Raw genomic sequence first — 17,510 nt, forward strand, 5'->3', positions numbered from 1 at the left:
TTTGGTTCCATTTTATTGTTCAAAGAACATGTACAATTAAATATGTTTAGAAACAGAAATTACTGTAAAACCTAGGAGACTGATTACCTCCTAGAGGGGCAAGTAGGACAGGCCAGTGACCAAGTGGGAGCATGAGGAAGCTTCTGGAGTCCTGGCAGTGTTGTTCTCTTGATCTGAGTTGTGGTTACAAAGTTGCTTGTCTTGTGGTAATTTGCTAAGATGTACATTTTTGTCTTCCCGGTGTCACACCTCACACCAAAAGAAGGATTACTTTTTCATTTCAGACACCTGCCATTTCTAACAGAGAGCTGTTTCTACATTCATTCATGACTCCACCTACCTCAGTGAGGCCTGGATAACAAGGCAGGGGGTCTGACAGCACCCACATCCAGCAGCACCCATTCCAAAGGAGGAAATTCGGAGAGGGTTGCACAACAGTGTGAATGTACTCAACACTACTGAACTGTACATCTTTAAAATGGTTAAGATGGTAAATTTTATGTTATATATTTTACTACCATTTTAAAAAAGTGTGCAGAGGCTCCAGATTTCATAATCTTATGACCTTAAGCTATGGAAACGATAATACCCTATAGGCTGCTTTTATACCATCTAGTTCTCTGGCCTTTTGGTCGTGGCCTGGGGACTCGAAGTTAAAACTCTACAAATGCAAACTCAAGTAAGTAGATAAGGACATTAAGTTTGAAAAATAAACTTTATCTTTGGACTTGCTGCCTCACTGCCTTATTTATACTACAAAGCACTCAGCTTGTTCAATTCTAAGATGTGGAATAAAAATAAAAGCTGTTTTACTGTCTATAATTTCACTTTTCTGTTACAATAAAATCTCAAGTGTGGTTACAATATAGTTTTTGCTGAGGCAATCCACTGAACCAAAATGGGGTTCCCTAAAACTGGAAAAGGTGAGAGATCATTCCTGCTCTTAATGAGAAAATTATACAAGACTTGGCTGATTAAATATCGGAACTTACAGAGCAGGGCTTTTTTGTTAGAGTCCTAGCCTCATTTACATGGAGATTAAATTCTTATTTGGCTAGGTGTCTTCCCCTCACTCACCCATAAAAAGTCAAAATGAAATTTTCACTCTGGGGTGGAAAGGAAGGCAAAATAAATAATAGATTAGTTCAACTTAGACCTTAGACCTAAGTTGAACTAATCTAGCACTTTTCCTACACGTGTTCTCTAAAACCTTTGTAAAAGTGAACAAGAAGGAAGTATGTGTTCAATACTGTTAGTCCTTTCAAAAATAAAAGATGTATAAAAGACAACACTTAACACAAAATTTGAATTAACTTTATTTTCCCTACAGTCAACAACTTCTCTGCACTGAATTTTAAAGCAACAAAGTAAAATAAAATCCTCCAAATGACAAGGTATCAGAAATCCAGATTTAGTTACACTTTTATTGTGAAAAGGTTCAACCATTTTATTGGTATGTAAAAGAACCATCATCTGGGTCAAAAATGGATTCTATAAATCAAAGAATATTCTACACTTTGGAAAAGAAAATCAGCAGTAACATTCTCAATGAATATTGTAAATTACACTTTTCTTCATAAAAGTTACATACTATTCTGCACTTTTCCACCAAAAGCAGTGGTGTAAATTATACTTGTTTATATAAAAAAAAGATATCCTGTGGCAGGAAAAACCCTTTCTCTTTCACTTTTACTAAACAGGAGAAAATTTTCAAGTCTATATAAAGTTGCCTATGAGACGGAAAGTGAACATGTTCAATCTCCATTTATATTTTAGTGCATTTTTTTGGACAATTGTCACATTTTTAATAAAAATAAGAAAATGCATATAGCATTAAAGAGTGTTTCATCAAATGCCTAAGGGACTAACAAAATATGGAGCAGAGGACAAAATCACTGTGATGGATGAAACTGTTATAAAAATGAGAGAAATCCAGGCGAACTTTACAAATCCTTTGTCATTTTGAAGAATCACACAAAATGAACTTTGGCTACCTGTCCACTTTAAGGGTTTCTTCCTTAATCTTTTGCATGTAAACAAAGTGCTAACCTCAGGACTAAGATACCAAACCCAATCCTGGTAATTAGCAACATCCTGTGCAGTTGCCATGATTTCCAAAGGATATAAATTTAGCCCTTGAATGAACAACAATGAGATCTGCTCTGTAAGTACCTGGTGAAAACAACTGCTAACAGCAGCAATAATGTTTCAACATAAAAAAAAAAAAAAACTATTTGAATCGATTAGTTACAGGTCCATCTTTGAAACAGCAGCTTCTTCTCAGAGCAAACAGTAAGCAATAGAAAATGTACATTTGATGAAACATTCTTTGCACTGGAGAAACATGAAAATAAATATAGTTCAAGGAAGTATAATTATTTTTCTAATACCTCTTTCTCAGACCGTACTAGTTTACTGGTTCAAGAAGCTTGCATCACATTTTGTCATTCGTATTTTACGTATTGCTATCTGGGTAATTCAAATAAAATCTTGTAAAAGAATAAAAACATTGACAAGTATGCATGTGCCAGGGACCAAATTAGAGGGTTCTTTGGTGCCATTAGTCCAAATTCTCAGATTTGAAGGATAACATGTACCAGTAAAAAAAAAATCTGCTGTTAGACATTTACAGCAGTGCTCTGTCTTGCTTCACATTACAAATCAAAAACAGCTGTTCTCAGTAAGCCAATTTTATTTTTTAAATCAGGCATTGCCAGAAAGTTTTGTACATTAACCTGGACCAGTGATGGTTCCAGCGATGGTTCTGTACCCTCCGTCGCTGTGAAACATGACATGAGCTAAAGGCAAAGACCGGTTCTCACAAGGACATCTGCTTCAAGTTAGGAACCAGAACAGTATATTTAAACAGTCTTCTTAGATATTTTCTTGCCTTTCTTAAAAACTAGTTTATTCTTAATGTAGCCACGCTTCCTTTTCGCAGTCTAAAAAGAAAACAGAACACATGGTGTTAGTGCAGGTTTCCTACGGATTAAAACTACAGATACACACATGGTTTACTGCAGAATGATGAAGACTGTCTTTATAATCCCTCAGATCTTCCTAGGGCTGGACTCCTTGAAACAGTCAATGAGCACCATGAACTGCTCTATGCCAAGGATGCTGAGATCCAAGATGAACTGGACTAGGTCCTCACCTTTAAGATGAAGGATGACCACAGCAGTCCTCAAATGCCTGTCATACATTCCTCCCCATCAAGTGAATGAATCCCCACCTCCCCTCTCAACCACTAAATGCTCAGGTGTAATAATTACTCACATTTCCAGGCATGACAGAATATATAACTAGACTAAGGATTCAGAAAATGTTAATGGTGCTCCTAGTTTAGTTTCCAAGAATCAGCTGTGTCAGAAATACAAATTAACTTAGTAACTTTTGGAGCCCCGATTTTCTTATCTGTAAAAAAGGAGGATGATTATACCTATCTACAAAAATAAAGAGAAATAAAGTTACTTGGCACATTCTCCAATTTAGGTAGGAAAATAAGCACTTAAATATTAAAACAAAACCCAAACACCAAGAAAAAAAAACCCATAACATTCCTTGAGCATCACAGATCTTTAAAAAACTAAGATATTTTTCATTTTTCTTAACACTTCAGGATTCCACTTAAAATACTGTCAACTGATGTCTGTGGTGTAAGAAATAAATTACTACAAATGTGGTGATAGAAATTACTGCAAAAATGTTTGCTATTTTAGAGTCTCACAAAGATAAATCAATATAGGACATGGATCTGACAATCTGACATATTCATAGATACTGAAAAAAGCAAATTTCTTGGAAATTAGTACTTTAAGGCATCAGTCAAAGCACTGGGTTAGCAGCAGGTCAAGACTCAGGAGATTGACCCCTCAATTCAATTCTCACATTTAAATACAACTTTTGGAGGTTTCAGAAACTCTGGCAAATGCTATGTCGTGTACATATATTATGATGTTCAGTTTAAAACAATTTATAATTTTTTTCTAACAGTGACAAAAATACAAGGCAGAATGCAATCCTTCTTAAGGTCACAAAAATTAGCTACTGCTAACTTGCCCACAATATATGTTACCTTATTATTAACTTATTTTATTAGGGCAAAAAGTAAAGAATTTCAGAGGACACAATTTGTAAAAATTCAAACCAGGCCAAGGAGTTGGTTTCTTTATCATCATCACCTACATTATTTCTAACTTGAAACCTTTTCTATGAGATCCTGTAAAATGCCCCAGGTCTCTGCACGTATGTATCTAGGTCCTCAGGGTGTTTTCTCTCTAGGAGCAGGTGAGCCATGCAGCCCTGGACTACAATTCCCAGTGCCTCAGCCATGTCAGCTTGGCAGTGGCAGGAAGTGGCTGCTGTACTCACTCACACCCCTTCAACCCCCAAAATAAAAACTGGGCTGGAGAGAGGAAAGCAAAACAAATAAAAAGCATTCCTGCTACTACAAAACTGAGTATAAAGCCATGGAAACCAGAAATACTAGATCCAGGTTGTTGGCTAATAGAATATGTTTTTGGCATACAAGACAGATGGATTTTTATTTATCCATTCACTTATTTGGGGGAAATGATGAGAAGACAAAGAGGTCAGATTAAGAAACTTCACTATCAACAGTTATACAGCAAGTTCAATGCCTTGTTTTCATAACTGGGCTGAGATGTCTTAGGAGTGACTGCCTTCAGACTGTCAGCATTTGTTCTGACTTCTGCACTGATGTGACTCATCAGTTTCTCCTACCACGTGCCTATGAGACACCAGATCACTTGATATGATGACACAGTGAGTGCCAGCTCTGACTTATTTAAATACGTTAGTCTAGATATGGTAACCTATTCCTGGCACAGAAAGTATTCAGTTAAAGTTTCTATTTACATACCATACAGTTAATATTCAGCACTTTATAGTACAAATTGAAATGATCTGTATTCTGAATATATTTGTAGTATATTTTAAGTAATACAAAGGGATAAGACAATTCCTTCAATGATTTAAAATAACTGATCTGAGCAATGTACACCTAAGTATCTTTCAAGATTTAAGACTGAGATCAGTCTAATAACAATTAGTATTATAAGAGTAGTACCTTAAAATACAATCTTAATATTTCTTCTAACTGCTCATTATTTTCCATCTCCCACAGAGGGCCAACCATATAAATACTCATTTTTCAGTAGCTTTTATAGCAAAGATTAGATCTATTTGGCTTAAGTGAGCCATAATGACCTCCAGTAAAAGACTTCATATCTTATTATTTATTACAAAAGGACTGCCAATAGTCTCATCATCATAATTCTACCTACAAGCTTTGTCATGACAATTACATTTAAAAATAATTATCTTAAGATAAATGATTTTTTTTCATTCAGGACTCAAACCAACTCAAGTTTATTTTTTATTCAATGAATAATACAGTAACGTCGTACTAGAACGGAACATGAAAATGCTATATAAATTTGCTTTGACCAAAAGATGATGAACGAATCACAACTGTTATTACTTGTTTGGCATTTTTACTTTCACAAAGGTTCAGAAGCCACAGACACATCTCACTTTACAAACAAGTCGTACTAATGGGAGTGGCACAAGCTAAAGCCAGAATGCCTCTGGAAAATCTTAGCTTGGTTCACTGATAACCACTCTTCCCTATCGAGCACTATCCAGAACAGTTGCTGCTTGGGGTACCTGAAGTGCTGAGTTTGCAAGGACTGCCCTCAGCAGGTTGGCTTTATATCTACTTTGTATATAAGCCTTGGTCTTTATTCATCTGGCAAATGAAAATTTATTCGCAATTTTCAGTAATTATTTATCAGTCAAACCAACCAATCTTGAGTTACCCTTTTTTCCTCTTTTATTTGAATTTTATTTATTTTTTTTTATACAGCAGGTTCTTATTAGTTATCCCTTTTATACATACTAGTGTATATATGGAGTTACCCTTTCATAAACATGACTTCATTTGGCACCCACCTTCTTTGACAAATACTTCTGTTTTGGGAAAATGTTGGTTACTCGAGGTTTGTGGTCTAGTGTCTCCCTGTTATCAGGTGCTTTCACTTTATATATCCTTACAAGCCAGTGCTCTGATGTAAAGGCCTCCTCCAAATGCTTGAATTTAATGTCCTTGTTTCCAATCTCAGCATTACGTGTTCGATCAAAACCTGGGGGTGTACGGAAATCCAGCTGCAAAAGTGACATTAGTATTGGATGTTAACCATATTGGAAAGCTTGCAATATTAGAAGGTAGTAAATGTTAGCAGCAGAGTAAAACTTTCTCCTTTTAAACTAGGAAAACACAATCAGAGCAATATATTGTAACAGTTCTTATATGTTGCTAACCAGATAGGAAAAACTCTGCAAGAGAGAAACTAAATGAACCCTTAGAGTGGATGAACAGCCCACAGGCATAAAAAAACCAATAGCAAGATAAAATCCATTAAAGCCCTTCTTATAGGTATTCAGAGAAAACACACAGAAGGGCCTGCTTTTGTGCCCCAGGGCCTTGCACTATACTATCTACTCTTTCAACCTCAAAGTTCTTCATTCAGTGATTTTGCATGGCTGGTCCCCTTTCTATCCTTTGGTCTCAGCCCAAATACCATCCCTTCAGGAAAATATTTTCTTGAGATTGATGGTTGCGAAGTCTCCTCCATTGATTCCTTATTCTTTTACTCTATAGTGTTTGTTGCTAAGGTTTTTATTTATCTTTAAAATTACCTATATCCTCCAACAGGATGTAAGCTGCATGATGACTTTACCTTATTCAGTGTGGCTCTATCTTACCAGCATTACTTGTTAAATCAATGCACAAGTAAAGCAGTGATGCTAACCAACCTGAAATTGGGAACTACAAAGGAAGTCAGACAAGCCAAACCATGGGAAGATTAACCAAGAATGAAAGGAGGAAAAAATGGAGGGACGGGAGATTTTAAGAAATTCTCAGACTAAGTTTATATGTTGCCACACAGAACTTAAATGAATTCAACTTAAATATAAATCCAAAAACCAAATCTCCTCCAGTGCGAGAATAACTTGTTATTGCACATCTATACAAGAGCAAAGTTATATACCTCATGTCTTAAACATATTATTCTCGAGCAGGGAAAGGCATCAAAATGAATGCATGCTACAGGCATGGCTTGGAGCTCTTGATAAACGTGACAGAAAAAAAAAGTCCTTCAATGCTCTCATTAGTGAACAGAGAAACTAATCTTTCACCCATTTTCTGAGGTAGCTAATTATTATGGCTTAAGTTGCTTCTTTCTTAGCATGAGTTTAGAGACCAGGCAGTGGCCTTCAAAGAAAACACAAACAAAAACGTAAATCTGGTAGTAAAATTTTTGTCTGTTTTTTCAGAGCCACCTGTAGAGTAATTCCAAGCGAATAATGCTGAAACATTATCTCGATCCCTGGTATTTGTATAAAATTAAACAAGCAATTTTTCCTCTGCCATTGATGTGACCTTAGTATGAAGGTGTAACTTGGTATGACAGTCACGCAATCTGAGAGCTATGAAGAATCATAGAAGCCATCAGTCCAACCCCCATTATACACAGACAAGGAAAAAAACAAGTCCAGAGAGAATGTGACTTGTCCAAGGGTTATGTGACCTGACAGAGCCAGATCTGGAACCCAGGTGTTGTGACAGTCCATTATCTGTTCTTTTTGCCACAATGCCTCTTTGCCCATTCACTCATTTTTGTTGACTCTTAATCTTTTGTACCGTATCATTCCAATTTTCTGGGAAAACTCTGACCCAGAGAGTCCTAGCTCTCTGTGGTAATGGAGAACAGGGAAACAGTGAATATATGAAGTGACTAAATAATTCATCTCTTTAATTTCAGGCTTTCCCCCACTAGGCAGTGAAGTTAAACTACTTAAGATCACACTGCTTCCCAGCTGGAAGACCTCTCCCTGGTCTTCCAAAAGCATGAAGTTGAAAAGTGAGATGGCAAACAAAGAATGGATTTGAGCCTATGTTAATTAACAATTTTGGAAGGAAATCTTTGATCTAAAAAATATTTCCTCATTTTTTACATACAAGTTTCAGAAATTAAATTTAATAGAGAAAAGAATCTTTAGATGAGCACATTTTTCTTTACAGCGCAACCAAAACATCATTATCCTGTTTTTTAGAGTCAAACAAGGCTACTTAATATTCCTTTGAATAAAGATTATAGAAAAATTGATGTAACTAACCTGCATTTCTCCAAATCTGTAGTACGACATTTTATACATAAGGCAATTCAACAAAGTAGGGGATCCTGCTTTGTCTACACGGAATTCTCCTTGTGGGGTGAAATAGTCACTTTCCTACAGGAAAGAATCCAGAAGTTTGTGTCAGTTTAATATAACCAATTCAAAGCTACAGGTTCCCCTTTTCATTTCCCCATAAGAACTAACTTTTGAGGTATCTTCATAAAGCCATATTTAGTTACATCTCAAAAAAATATAGTATCAGAAGACGAATTTATAAATTTAATGTCATCTCTTAAAAAACCCACAAAACTATCATGGGTGTTTTTTAAAGCTCAGTATAGAAATCATTTATAGGAAATAAACAAGAGTATCCAAAACACAGAGAAAAAGAACAATAGTCTGTTAGAATGAGGGAGGGCGATTATTAATTAATTCTACCAGATTTTAAACCATGTTATAATAAAACCTCAATAATTTAAGGAAAAAAAAAGGTACCAATACCATGATTTAATATCAGGTAGGCCAACTAAATTTGTTCTTTATTTTTCCATATGAACTTTTAAAATCAGTTCTTTAGTTCAGAGGGGAATGTTAGAAAACTTCTGTAGGAATTTTTATTGGGAGTTCATCAAATTTATGAATTAACCTCTAAGAGGGCTAATCTGACACCATCGATAGAAATTCCTCATCTAGGAATTTATCCTACAGAGATACTTATACGTGGGCAAAATGATGAGTGTAGAAAGTTATTTATCGCACCACTGTTTATGAGATTAAAAAACTGCAATCAACCTAAATGTCCATTAACAGGGACAGGTTAAATAAATCATGGTGCACACACACAATGGAAGACACTATGCAGATATAAAAAAAAAGGAATGAAGAAGCATCCCCATAAGATCTCCATAATATATTGTGAAGTAAAAAAAGCAAGAACAAGGTGTATATTTTACTACTAGTTATCTGCTTCAATAAGAATCATAAGAAAATAGTAAGAGACTACCATGGACTTTTTTCTTTTCCTTTTCTTGGGGTGGGGGGTGTAAACTTTTACTGTATATCCCTTTATATTTTATTTTTTGAACCATGTGAATGTGTAAATTACCTATTCACAAAGCATAGGAATTTAGGATTTTTCTCTATATAAATGGTTCAAAGCATATATCTGGATCTACCACGTCAGTTTTAACACTGCTAAAGCAAATGCACAAATGAAAATTATATACTAGGAGGATTAAATTAAGACCAATTTAACACAAGGTAATACTGTTTATTAATCGTAGTTAAGGGGAAATGTCACAGCATTTACACTTAAACAAGAAATCTGGGGCTTTACTCGACTTCATCCCTGTCACATAAAACACATTCATACATTTTCCCAAAAGGTTCTTTTATTCTAGATCAGCAGTGAATCTTACTCTCATCTTTTGTGCCTTCACCACGTAAACCACAGTGCTGGGTGCCCAACCTCTCTGAGCTCACAGCTGAGTGGGAGAGATACAACAGAATCTACCTACAAACCAGGCTGGATGTGATCTGATAATGCACCAGAGAAGGGCTTCTGGAGAGGGGACTAATCTGTGGTAGGGAAGGTACTCCAAGAAGAAAACTGTATAAACACGTGTGTCAGATGAGCCAAGGAAAGAAACCACGAGGCAAGTTTCATGGGCTAGAGTAGATCGACAGAGTAGAAAAAGGTGATAGAAGGACAAGAGGCCAGCAAAGGAAAGTGAAGTATTAAGGGGTTGTGCATTCTGAGCTAAAGCGTTTGGATTTCATACCACTGCTTCATTATTTCAATCATCATTATGATTATTTCAAACCAGCCACTAGGCTGAGGTTTCATCTATGTTACTATAAATTCTCATAACAGCAGTACAAATGAATTATTCCTGGCATCTGTTAGTGATCAACTGAAACAGCCGTAATCACAATTATAACACTAGAACCTAGAACAAGACCTAGTGCTCAAAGCATATAATGCTGACTGGCTGAAAAACAACTTGCCCATAGCACCAAGCTGGCAGTGGCAGGGTTTAGTTCCAACTCATGTCTGTCTGGTTTCAAGGCCCCTTTCCTTAAACTAATGAAGGCTTAAAAAAAAAAAAAAAAAAAGCTGGGAAGTTACATGATCAACGTCATGTTAGACTGGGAGAGGGAACAAGACTAAGGCAAAGATAGCAAGTTCAAGGCTACTGTCCTATTTCAGGTTTACGAGCATAGGGGTCAATGCCAGAGTGGAAGCAATGAAAATGGAAGGAAAGGGCAGAAGTGACAGGCTGTAAGGAGTAAAGGCAAGAATTTTGACAAGGGATTGCTTTGTAGGGGAGAATGGAAGTACCAGGTATGAGTTTCCAAAGTTTTAAACCTGGGAAAATGCTTATGGTATCTTTAATAAACAGTAAAGTCAGACTGAAGAACTAATTTGGGGGATAGGATAATGAAAACAAACACAATGCAATTAACAAGGTAAGAGGGCTACTGGGAGCTGTCTTTCACACACCGAGAACGACCTAGTTTCTTACCCGAATGTCTTTTGGATGCTCCCCTTCAGCTATCCTAACCATCCAGAGAAATTTGTTGATATCATCACCAGAATACCCAATAACCCCTCCAAAAATAACCAAAACATAATCTACATCCAGACTCCTCATGATTTTATAGGCTGCTGTTTCATTTGAAGACATGGCTTTTCCCACCTACAGAATAAAAAATGAGAATGGGTGTACTTAGTCCCAAAATACACTAAAAATAAAAATGGACTTACATTTTTACTTTAAGATGGAATGCATCTCAAGAGTTTGATTTACATGGACTTTTTTATAAAAATGATTTGCTATGAATTCAACAGATTTACTGAGATTTATAAGCACCTCACTTACTACAACCAATTATAGCAGAAATGTCAAAATCAGAAATACATGCTCTAATATTTTGCTAATAATTAGGTCTCATGAAATTAACATTTTAATATGAAAGCAGGCAAGCTTAAAAGAAGTAGAACTTCTCATAACCTCAGGCCGAGGATGACCATCCATCTAGCTAGCACAAATATATTCTTCTCTTCAGTTTACTAAACATCTAATGATTAGTTACAACACTAATACAAAGAGAATTCATTTGGCTAACGCCCAGTTATCTATTTAAAATCTTTAAAGAACAGAGAGGTGATTACTTTAATTAACGTAAATTAGTTATTTAATAGCTAGAGCGAACATAATTTGCATGCCCATAAAACACAGTGCATTTGTTTTACATATTTGCAAATACTTTTCTTAACTTATGAAATGGAAAATACAAGACAAATATAATATTTTAAGTTTCAGATTTTGCCTATTCTCCAGCAAACAGCCTACAATTCTGAATGATACTTAAATAAATTCTATTCTTAAAAACAAAATAAGCATACCTTGAGCTCACTTTATTGAATAAATATGTAGAGAAGTATGTTCAAAATTCAGCAAGCAAAGAGTACTTTCACCCACATTTTTCCTACTTAATCACAAGTGAAGTCTGATTGCTAAGTAGTGAATAAAGGTTTGTAACTTTTGATCTTTTGTTGATCAAATTCTTACCAGTGCTATGTGGCTGTTATTCCAGGTGTTATTATCCACCAAAGTAGTTCTATTAGCCATCCCAGCTATTTGATAGCCATAATCCCACCAAGACATCACTCGGGCATGTTCATCTGTATTTTGCCTCAGCCAAAAGTAAGCTTCTCTAAAATCATCTAAGATATTCCTGGTGCTGAAAACAATCACAATATTCTTTTAAATGATATCTTGGAAGTGTGAAGATGGTAACTTAAAACCTTGAGGTGCCAGGCCACTAAGTAATTTCATATTTTAAGGATGGTAGTTAAAAGCCTCCATGGTAGGGAGAAAAAAAAAAAATCAATGGAGAGCTAGACTAGTGCTTCTTAGACTTTAATATGCATACAAACCACCAGGCCATCTTGTAAAAAAGCAAATTCTGGTTTAGTAGTTCTGGGGTGGAGCCTGATACTGGGCAAGTCTAATGAGCACCCAAGTGAAGCAGAAGCTGGAGTGGGAATGCGGGGTTGCAGTACATAAACCAGCTGTTCTTAAACTGTAGCTGTATCAGAATCACCAGGGGGGCTTATTAAACCACAGATCACTGAGTCTCACCCCCAGGTTTCTCATTCACACACTGAGGTGGGGTCAAGAATTTACATTTCTAAAGGATTTCCTGGTAATGATGATGCTGTGTCCAAGCACAACACTTTGAGAAAGACTAATGTGTATGTTATATATGCAAAGATATTTTGGAAAAGAGCATGAAATACAATGATTATTACCTACTTCTACCAAAGGGGACGGGCAGGGGAAAGGTCACAAGAAAAGCACAGCAGATTCAAATGCAGAGCTTCACAAATATCTTTGAATTCTATCTTTTGAGACAGGAAAAAAGGGTAGGTATAAAATCCTCTTGTAGTCAAGTTGTCTTCTTACCCGTCATGATTGTAAGAGGCCAGGACCACACTTGGGCTGGAGTAGGCATTGCTTGTGACCCAGGTACAGTGGACTGCAAACATCATCAACAGCATCAGCATCAACATGGTAACAATGCTTTTTATATTAGGACCTAATCCCTCTTCAGTTTTTTCCTGTTCAGTTACATGCTTCCTCACTTTACCTGCCTGAAAATGCAAAAAAAACTGATGAGACAAATTCATCATTTGACTTGCTTTCATTAAGACACTCAAAAGGGAGAAGGTTGGGAGAATGTTATCTATCAATTTAATTCTTTCAGAAGGAAAATGTATAACCATCAGGAATTCTCGTGTGGGTCATACAACATTTTCTAAAAATTATCAAGGTGAATTCTAAAGTCAAATGTGAATGAGAAGGCTTCCTGGAACTAAACCCAATCCAGGAGCAGGTTGCAGAGCAAAAAATCTCCAGTAAGAAGCTGCTTTCAAACTCAACTGTCCTTATGTTTTATGTAAATACAAAGGAGATAACCAAATGGTCTCATGCTGGCCACCTTTTCTTATAAAAAATCTGAATTCCTCACCGTGAAAACAGCAATATCCGGCTTATAATCCAGACCATGTAGGACTTTAGTATAGGAAAAACCTGCATTATCAGAATCAGTTTTCTAATTTCCAAACCCCAAACCAACAGACTTGTTAAAATCAAGATTACATTTTTGAAAACAAAACAAAAACCTCACGGAACAGAGAACAGAACAGTCAGGTTCTAAATTGCAAGGCTAGTTATTAAGAAACCACAAAACAAAACATCACAAACACAAAAGCAGGTATGTGCCTTATTAGCACTAATCTGTATGAATAATACTGGACCTATCATAGTAAAGAAAGAAATTTTCAAAATTAATACATATACTGCGAAGTTCTTCATTGCTTATTGCTACTTAAAAATCTAGTTAATAAAGTTTACTATGTCATCCAAGACAAGTGCTCTGATTCTAAGTCTTTTCCACACTTGCACCAAATATAATCCTGCTCTGTTAGCTGAGAAGTTAAAAGTGAATTACATTATTATATGGGCCAGCCACCTAGTGCTAACGAACTGGAGAAGTTTTTTTTAAGGCACTTATTCCCCTCGTGAATCACTATTCAGTCAACCAAATATTTTAAAAGTTTACAGTGAATATGGACCTCAAGGATAAGCACTTTGCACATTGTTTCAGAAGGATTTATAGCGCTAAATTTTATGTAATTTAGTAGAGCACCAGCTTTCTGAGTGAAAAGACCAACCAGGATTCAAAATTTGAGGCAAGCAGTAAAGACCAACTAGAAATGTCATAGTTTGACTAAATTCTTGTTTAATCACCCTTCATAATATATACAAGTTCTTACTGTGGTGGAAAAATAAAACACGTAAAAATTTTAAAGGCCTTACTTTAGATTTCCCACCTTATCATACAAATTTCCTGGGTTTCTCTTGTCATCCTCATCACTGCTGTCCTCCACAGGTGGGTTTTCCCTTTTCATGTCATCCCCCAAATAATGCTCAAAAACATTTGAGAATGCAATTGCAGACAGCATACAGACGACTGGAGTCAAGGTCAACATCAGCCGCACCATCACGCCAGCAAAGTAGACAGCACTGATGGCATACAGAGCAACTGCAAAGACAAGTTCTCTCGTAACACTTTAGAAGAGAAAAGGGTCCCTGGAAACTCCACTAACTATTTAAAACAAAATCTAAAAACAGACAAACATCTCATAAAAGGGCTGTTTTATTTATTTATTTACTTAAAGAGGAACTTTTTAAAAAAAATAAATTTATTTTATTTATTTTGTTTTTGGCTGTGTTGGGTCTTTGTTGTTGCACGCAGGCTTTCTCTAGTTGTGGCAAGCTGGGGCTACTCTTTGTTGCAGTGCACAGGCTTCTCACTGCGTTGGCTTCTCTTGCTGCAGAGCACAGGCTCTAGGTGCGTGTGCTTCAGTAGTTGTGGCACGTGGGCTCAGAAGTTGTGGAGCATGGGCTTAGTTGCTCCACGGCATGTGGGATCTTCCTAGACCATGGCTCAAACCCGTGTCCCCTGCATTGGCAGGCGTATTCTTAACCACTGTGCCATCAGGGAAGCCCTAATTGTTTTTGAATTGATAATGCTAACCAATTTAAAAGTCATATTTAGAAATTATAACTAGTGTTGACAAAATAAACACTGCATATCAACAGTTTAGAGAAGCATATCATGTTTCAAGTTTAATTATAGCTACTATGGGGAATGAGACAATTATTTGTCAACAGCATCACATATTAGAAAAATACATTAACTGACAGATGAAAACATGTTTGGTGAATTGTATTATTAGGCACAGTAAGTTTATAGAATCAAAGTCTATGAAAAGTCTGTGCCAGTATCTGGCATAAAGCCTGCTTTAAAGTAAGAATGGGATGAGAAGAATATAATTTATTACCAAAGGAGGAACTTATAAAGTTATTGCCAAGAAACTTAAAAAACAAAAATTGGAAGTAATTTCCAATGGTCAAAGCTTTCCAGATAATGTGCTCACCACAAGGAAAGGCTCTATCATTTCTGGCTAGAGGCTATATGACTTTACAAAGTTAATGAGTCATTTGGGTGCCTATCTCATTTGAAGCTAATTCACATTTTTTTTCCTGACTAAAAAATACATTTATTATACCATATTGTTTATCTCAATGGATTTTTATATATGCACACACCTATGTAATTACCACCCATATCGAAATACAGAACATCTGTATACCTCCTCAGGAGAATCTCTCATGCCTCTTCCCAGTCAATAACTGCTCCCCTCACCCCCCACCCTTTTTTACCTTAAAAGTCCAAAAAGGTAATCACTATTTGGACTTTTAAAGCAATAATTTAGTTTTCCTTATTCTTAAACTTCATATTAATGAAATTATATAAAAATGTTCTCTTTTGTACTGGTTTCTTTTAATTACCCATGCTATTCTTTTATTAATTGTTGTGTTGTATTCTACTGTACAAATACATAATCTCTTTATCCTACTGCTGATAACCTTTGGAATGTTTCTAATTCAGGGCTATTATGGATAAAGTTGCTATGTATATACTCTTAAACATGTCCTTTATGGGACACATGCACTTACTTCTCTTGGGTATATACCTAGGATTGGGACTGCTAAGTCATGAGTGGGCAATATGTCTAAGCTAAAATCTTTTTGAATGATGCAATATTAACATGGCCTTATCCAGAGTCCACTGACCTATAGAAACCAGAAAAGAAGGAGTGTCATCCTTTGGTTAGAACCTATGCAGATGCTATTTTATCTCTCCTGACTTCACTCTGAAACAGTAACTTTTGAGTGTCTCTAATGGTCCAGGACCCATACTTGCACAAACTATTTGCTTGTGTGACCCTGTGCATATTACAAAGCTTTTTCAGTTTCAGGTTTTATCAAATGCAAAACAGCCACAGCATACTTCTTGTGATGACTGAATTACATAAAAGTGTTTGGTATCTGTTTATTCTGTCCATTTATATTTTGAATGTCAGATCCTAAACACTGCCTTTAAAATAGTTTGTATATCTAAGTCTTGTAAGTTGGAAATTACACAAATCAGTCAAGAGGGTGTTACTTAAAGGTGATTCTTATTCCATTACAAAATGTACTTTTGCACTGAAATTTGGATCATGGATGCCCCTGCAAACTTCTTCCTACTTGATTGGATTTAACTGAGAAAATAAAGTCAAGTCTATTCTGTCAACAGTTATAATTTCCAATTCTCAGCCACAGACTATAATTACATTAACCTCTCAGAAAACAATAAATTGAATGAAAAATTTATATACTAGTCCAAAATGAAAAGTTAATAATTAGAGTATATATAATGCAAATTCACTGAATTTTTCTTAGTTAAGCACTTATGCAAAGTAAGAGGAAAGTTTATCTTAAATATGCATAGAGTCAAGCAAAGAAAAATAAAACTTTAAAGTGCAGTGATAATCTCAACAAAAATAAATAAATCAAAGTACTTATTAAAAATCTCTTACCAAATACTCTTTCATCGTTGATATTTTTAATGCAGAACCACAGGCCTGCTGGGAAGGTACACACAAGAATATGTAGATCAAAGAAGAAAGATACCCAAGTTGTAGGTTGATGCTCAGACACTGACGCAATAATTGGAATGTGTATTTTTGCATACCTGGTATTAAAAAAAGTTAACATTATTTAAAAGTAAATGATAAAACAGGAGTTCCTTTTAGATGACTAAACTTTCTCTGATTGTAGATATGGTTCCTATCCCTACCTCTTCTTGCTTAAAAGTATATTCCAATGTAACCAGCTAGAGTGGAAATAATTCTGATACACACTGGTAAAACCAAAACCAATATGCCCCTCCTAAAATCAGAATTATCTAAGGCCAGTTATAAAAGTGTTGGCTCTGACTTCTAACACAAAAATCTTTGCTCAAATAGGAATTTGTTTTGCAGTTTTAACTTAGTACTTTTCTAAGTTTGCATCAACGAGTTTCACTATCTTCTGGACTTATTACTAGCAGAAATACCTTATCCGATAACATATCATATTGCCACAATACCTTTCTTAACAAGGAGATGGCACAGAGGCTGGTGAGGGAAATGGAAAAGACAGGACAAATTTTCCCTGAAATTCCAAAGTGGTCAGTTAAAGTCTGAAAGCAAGAATAAGTATGACTAAGAAAAATTTAACCTAGGATTTTAACCTAATCAGAATAACTAACTTCTACAACTGGGGTTTTCCCTCAAACTCTGGTGATACAAAGGCTGACCTCTGGAAGTTTGTGTCTATTAGCTTCAGCCATTCATACATAATTTG

General features: G+C 35.7%; 1 protein-coding gene across 1 annotated transcript in view; it reads right to left on the reverse strand.

Annotated features, from left to right (window-relative positions):
* Positions 1 to 1,300: 1,300 nt before the first annotated feature.
* STT3B (STT3 oligosaccharyltransferase complex catalytic subunit B) overlaps positions 1,301 to 17,510 on the reverse strand; it is a 100,016-nt gene continuing 83,806 nt past the window's right edge. The window contains exons 9-16 of the mRNA XM_082847275.1: positions 16,703 to 16,857; positions 14,105 to 14,316; positions 12,675 to 12,862; positions 11,778 to 11,949; positions 10,728 to 10,901; positions 8,203 to 8,316; positions 5,974 to 6,186; positions 1,301 to 2,942 (exon numbers count right to left, since the gene is read on the reverse strand). Coding sequence (XP_082703401.1) covers positions 2,862 to 2,942; positions 5,974 to 6,186; positions 8,203 to 8,316; positions 10,728 to 10,901; positions 11,778 to 11,949; positions 12,675 to 12,862; positions 14,105 to 14,316; positions 16,703 to 16,857 — 1,309 coding nt within the window. The 3' untranslated portion in view covers positions 1,301 to 2,861. The remainder of the gene's footprint in view (positions 2,943 to 5,973; positions 6,187 to 8,202; positions 8,317 to 10,727; positions 10,902 to 11,777; positions 11,950 to 12,674; positions 12,863 to 14,104; positions 14,317 to 16,702; positions 16,858 to 17,510) is intronic.

The sequence above is a fragment of the Leucopleurus acutus genome, assembly GCF_964270905.1.
Source record: "Leucopleurus acutus genome assembly, chromosome: 10".
NCBI classification, from domain to species: Eukaryota; Metazoa; Chordata; class Mammalia; order Artiodactyla; family Delphinidae; genus Leucopleurus; species Leucopleurus acutus.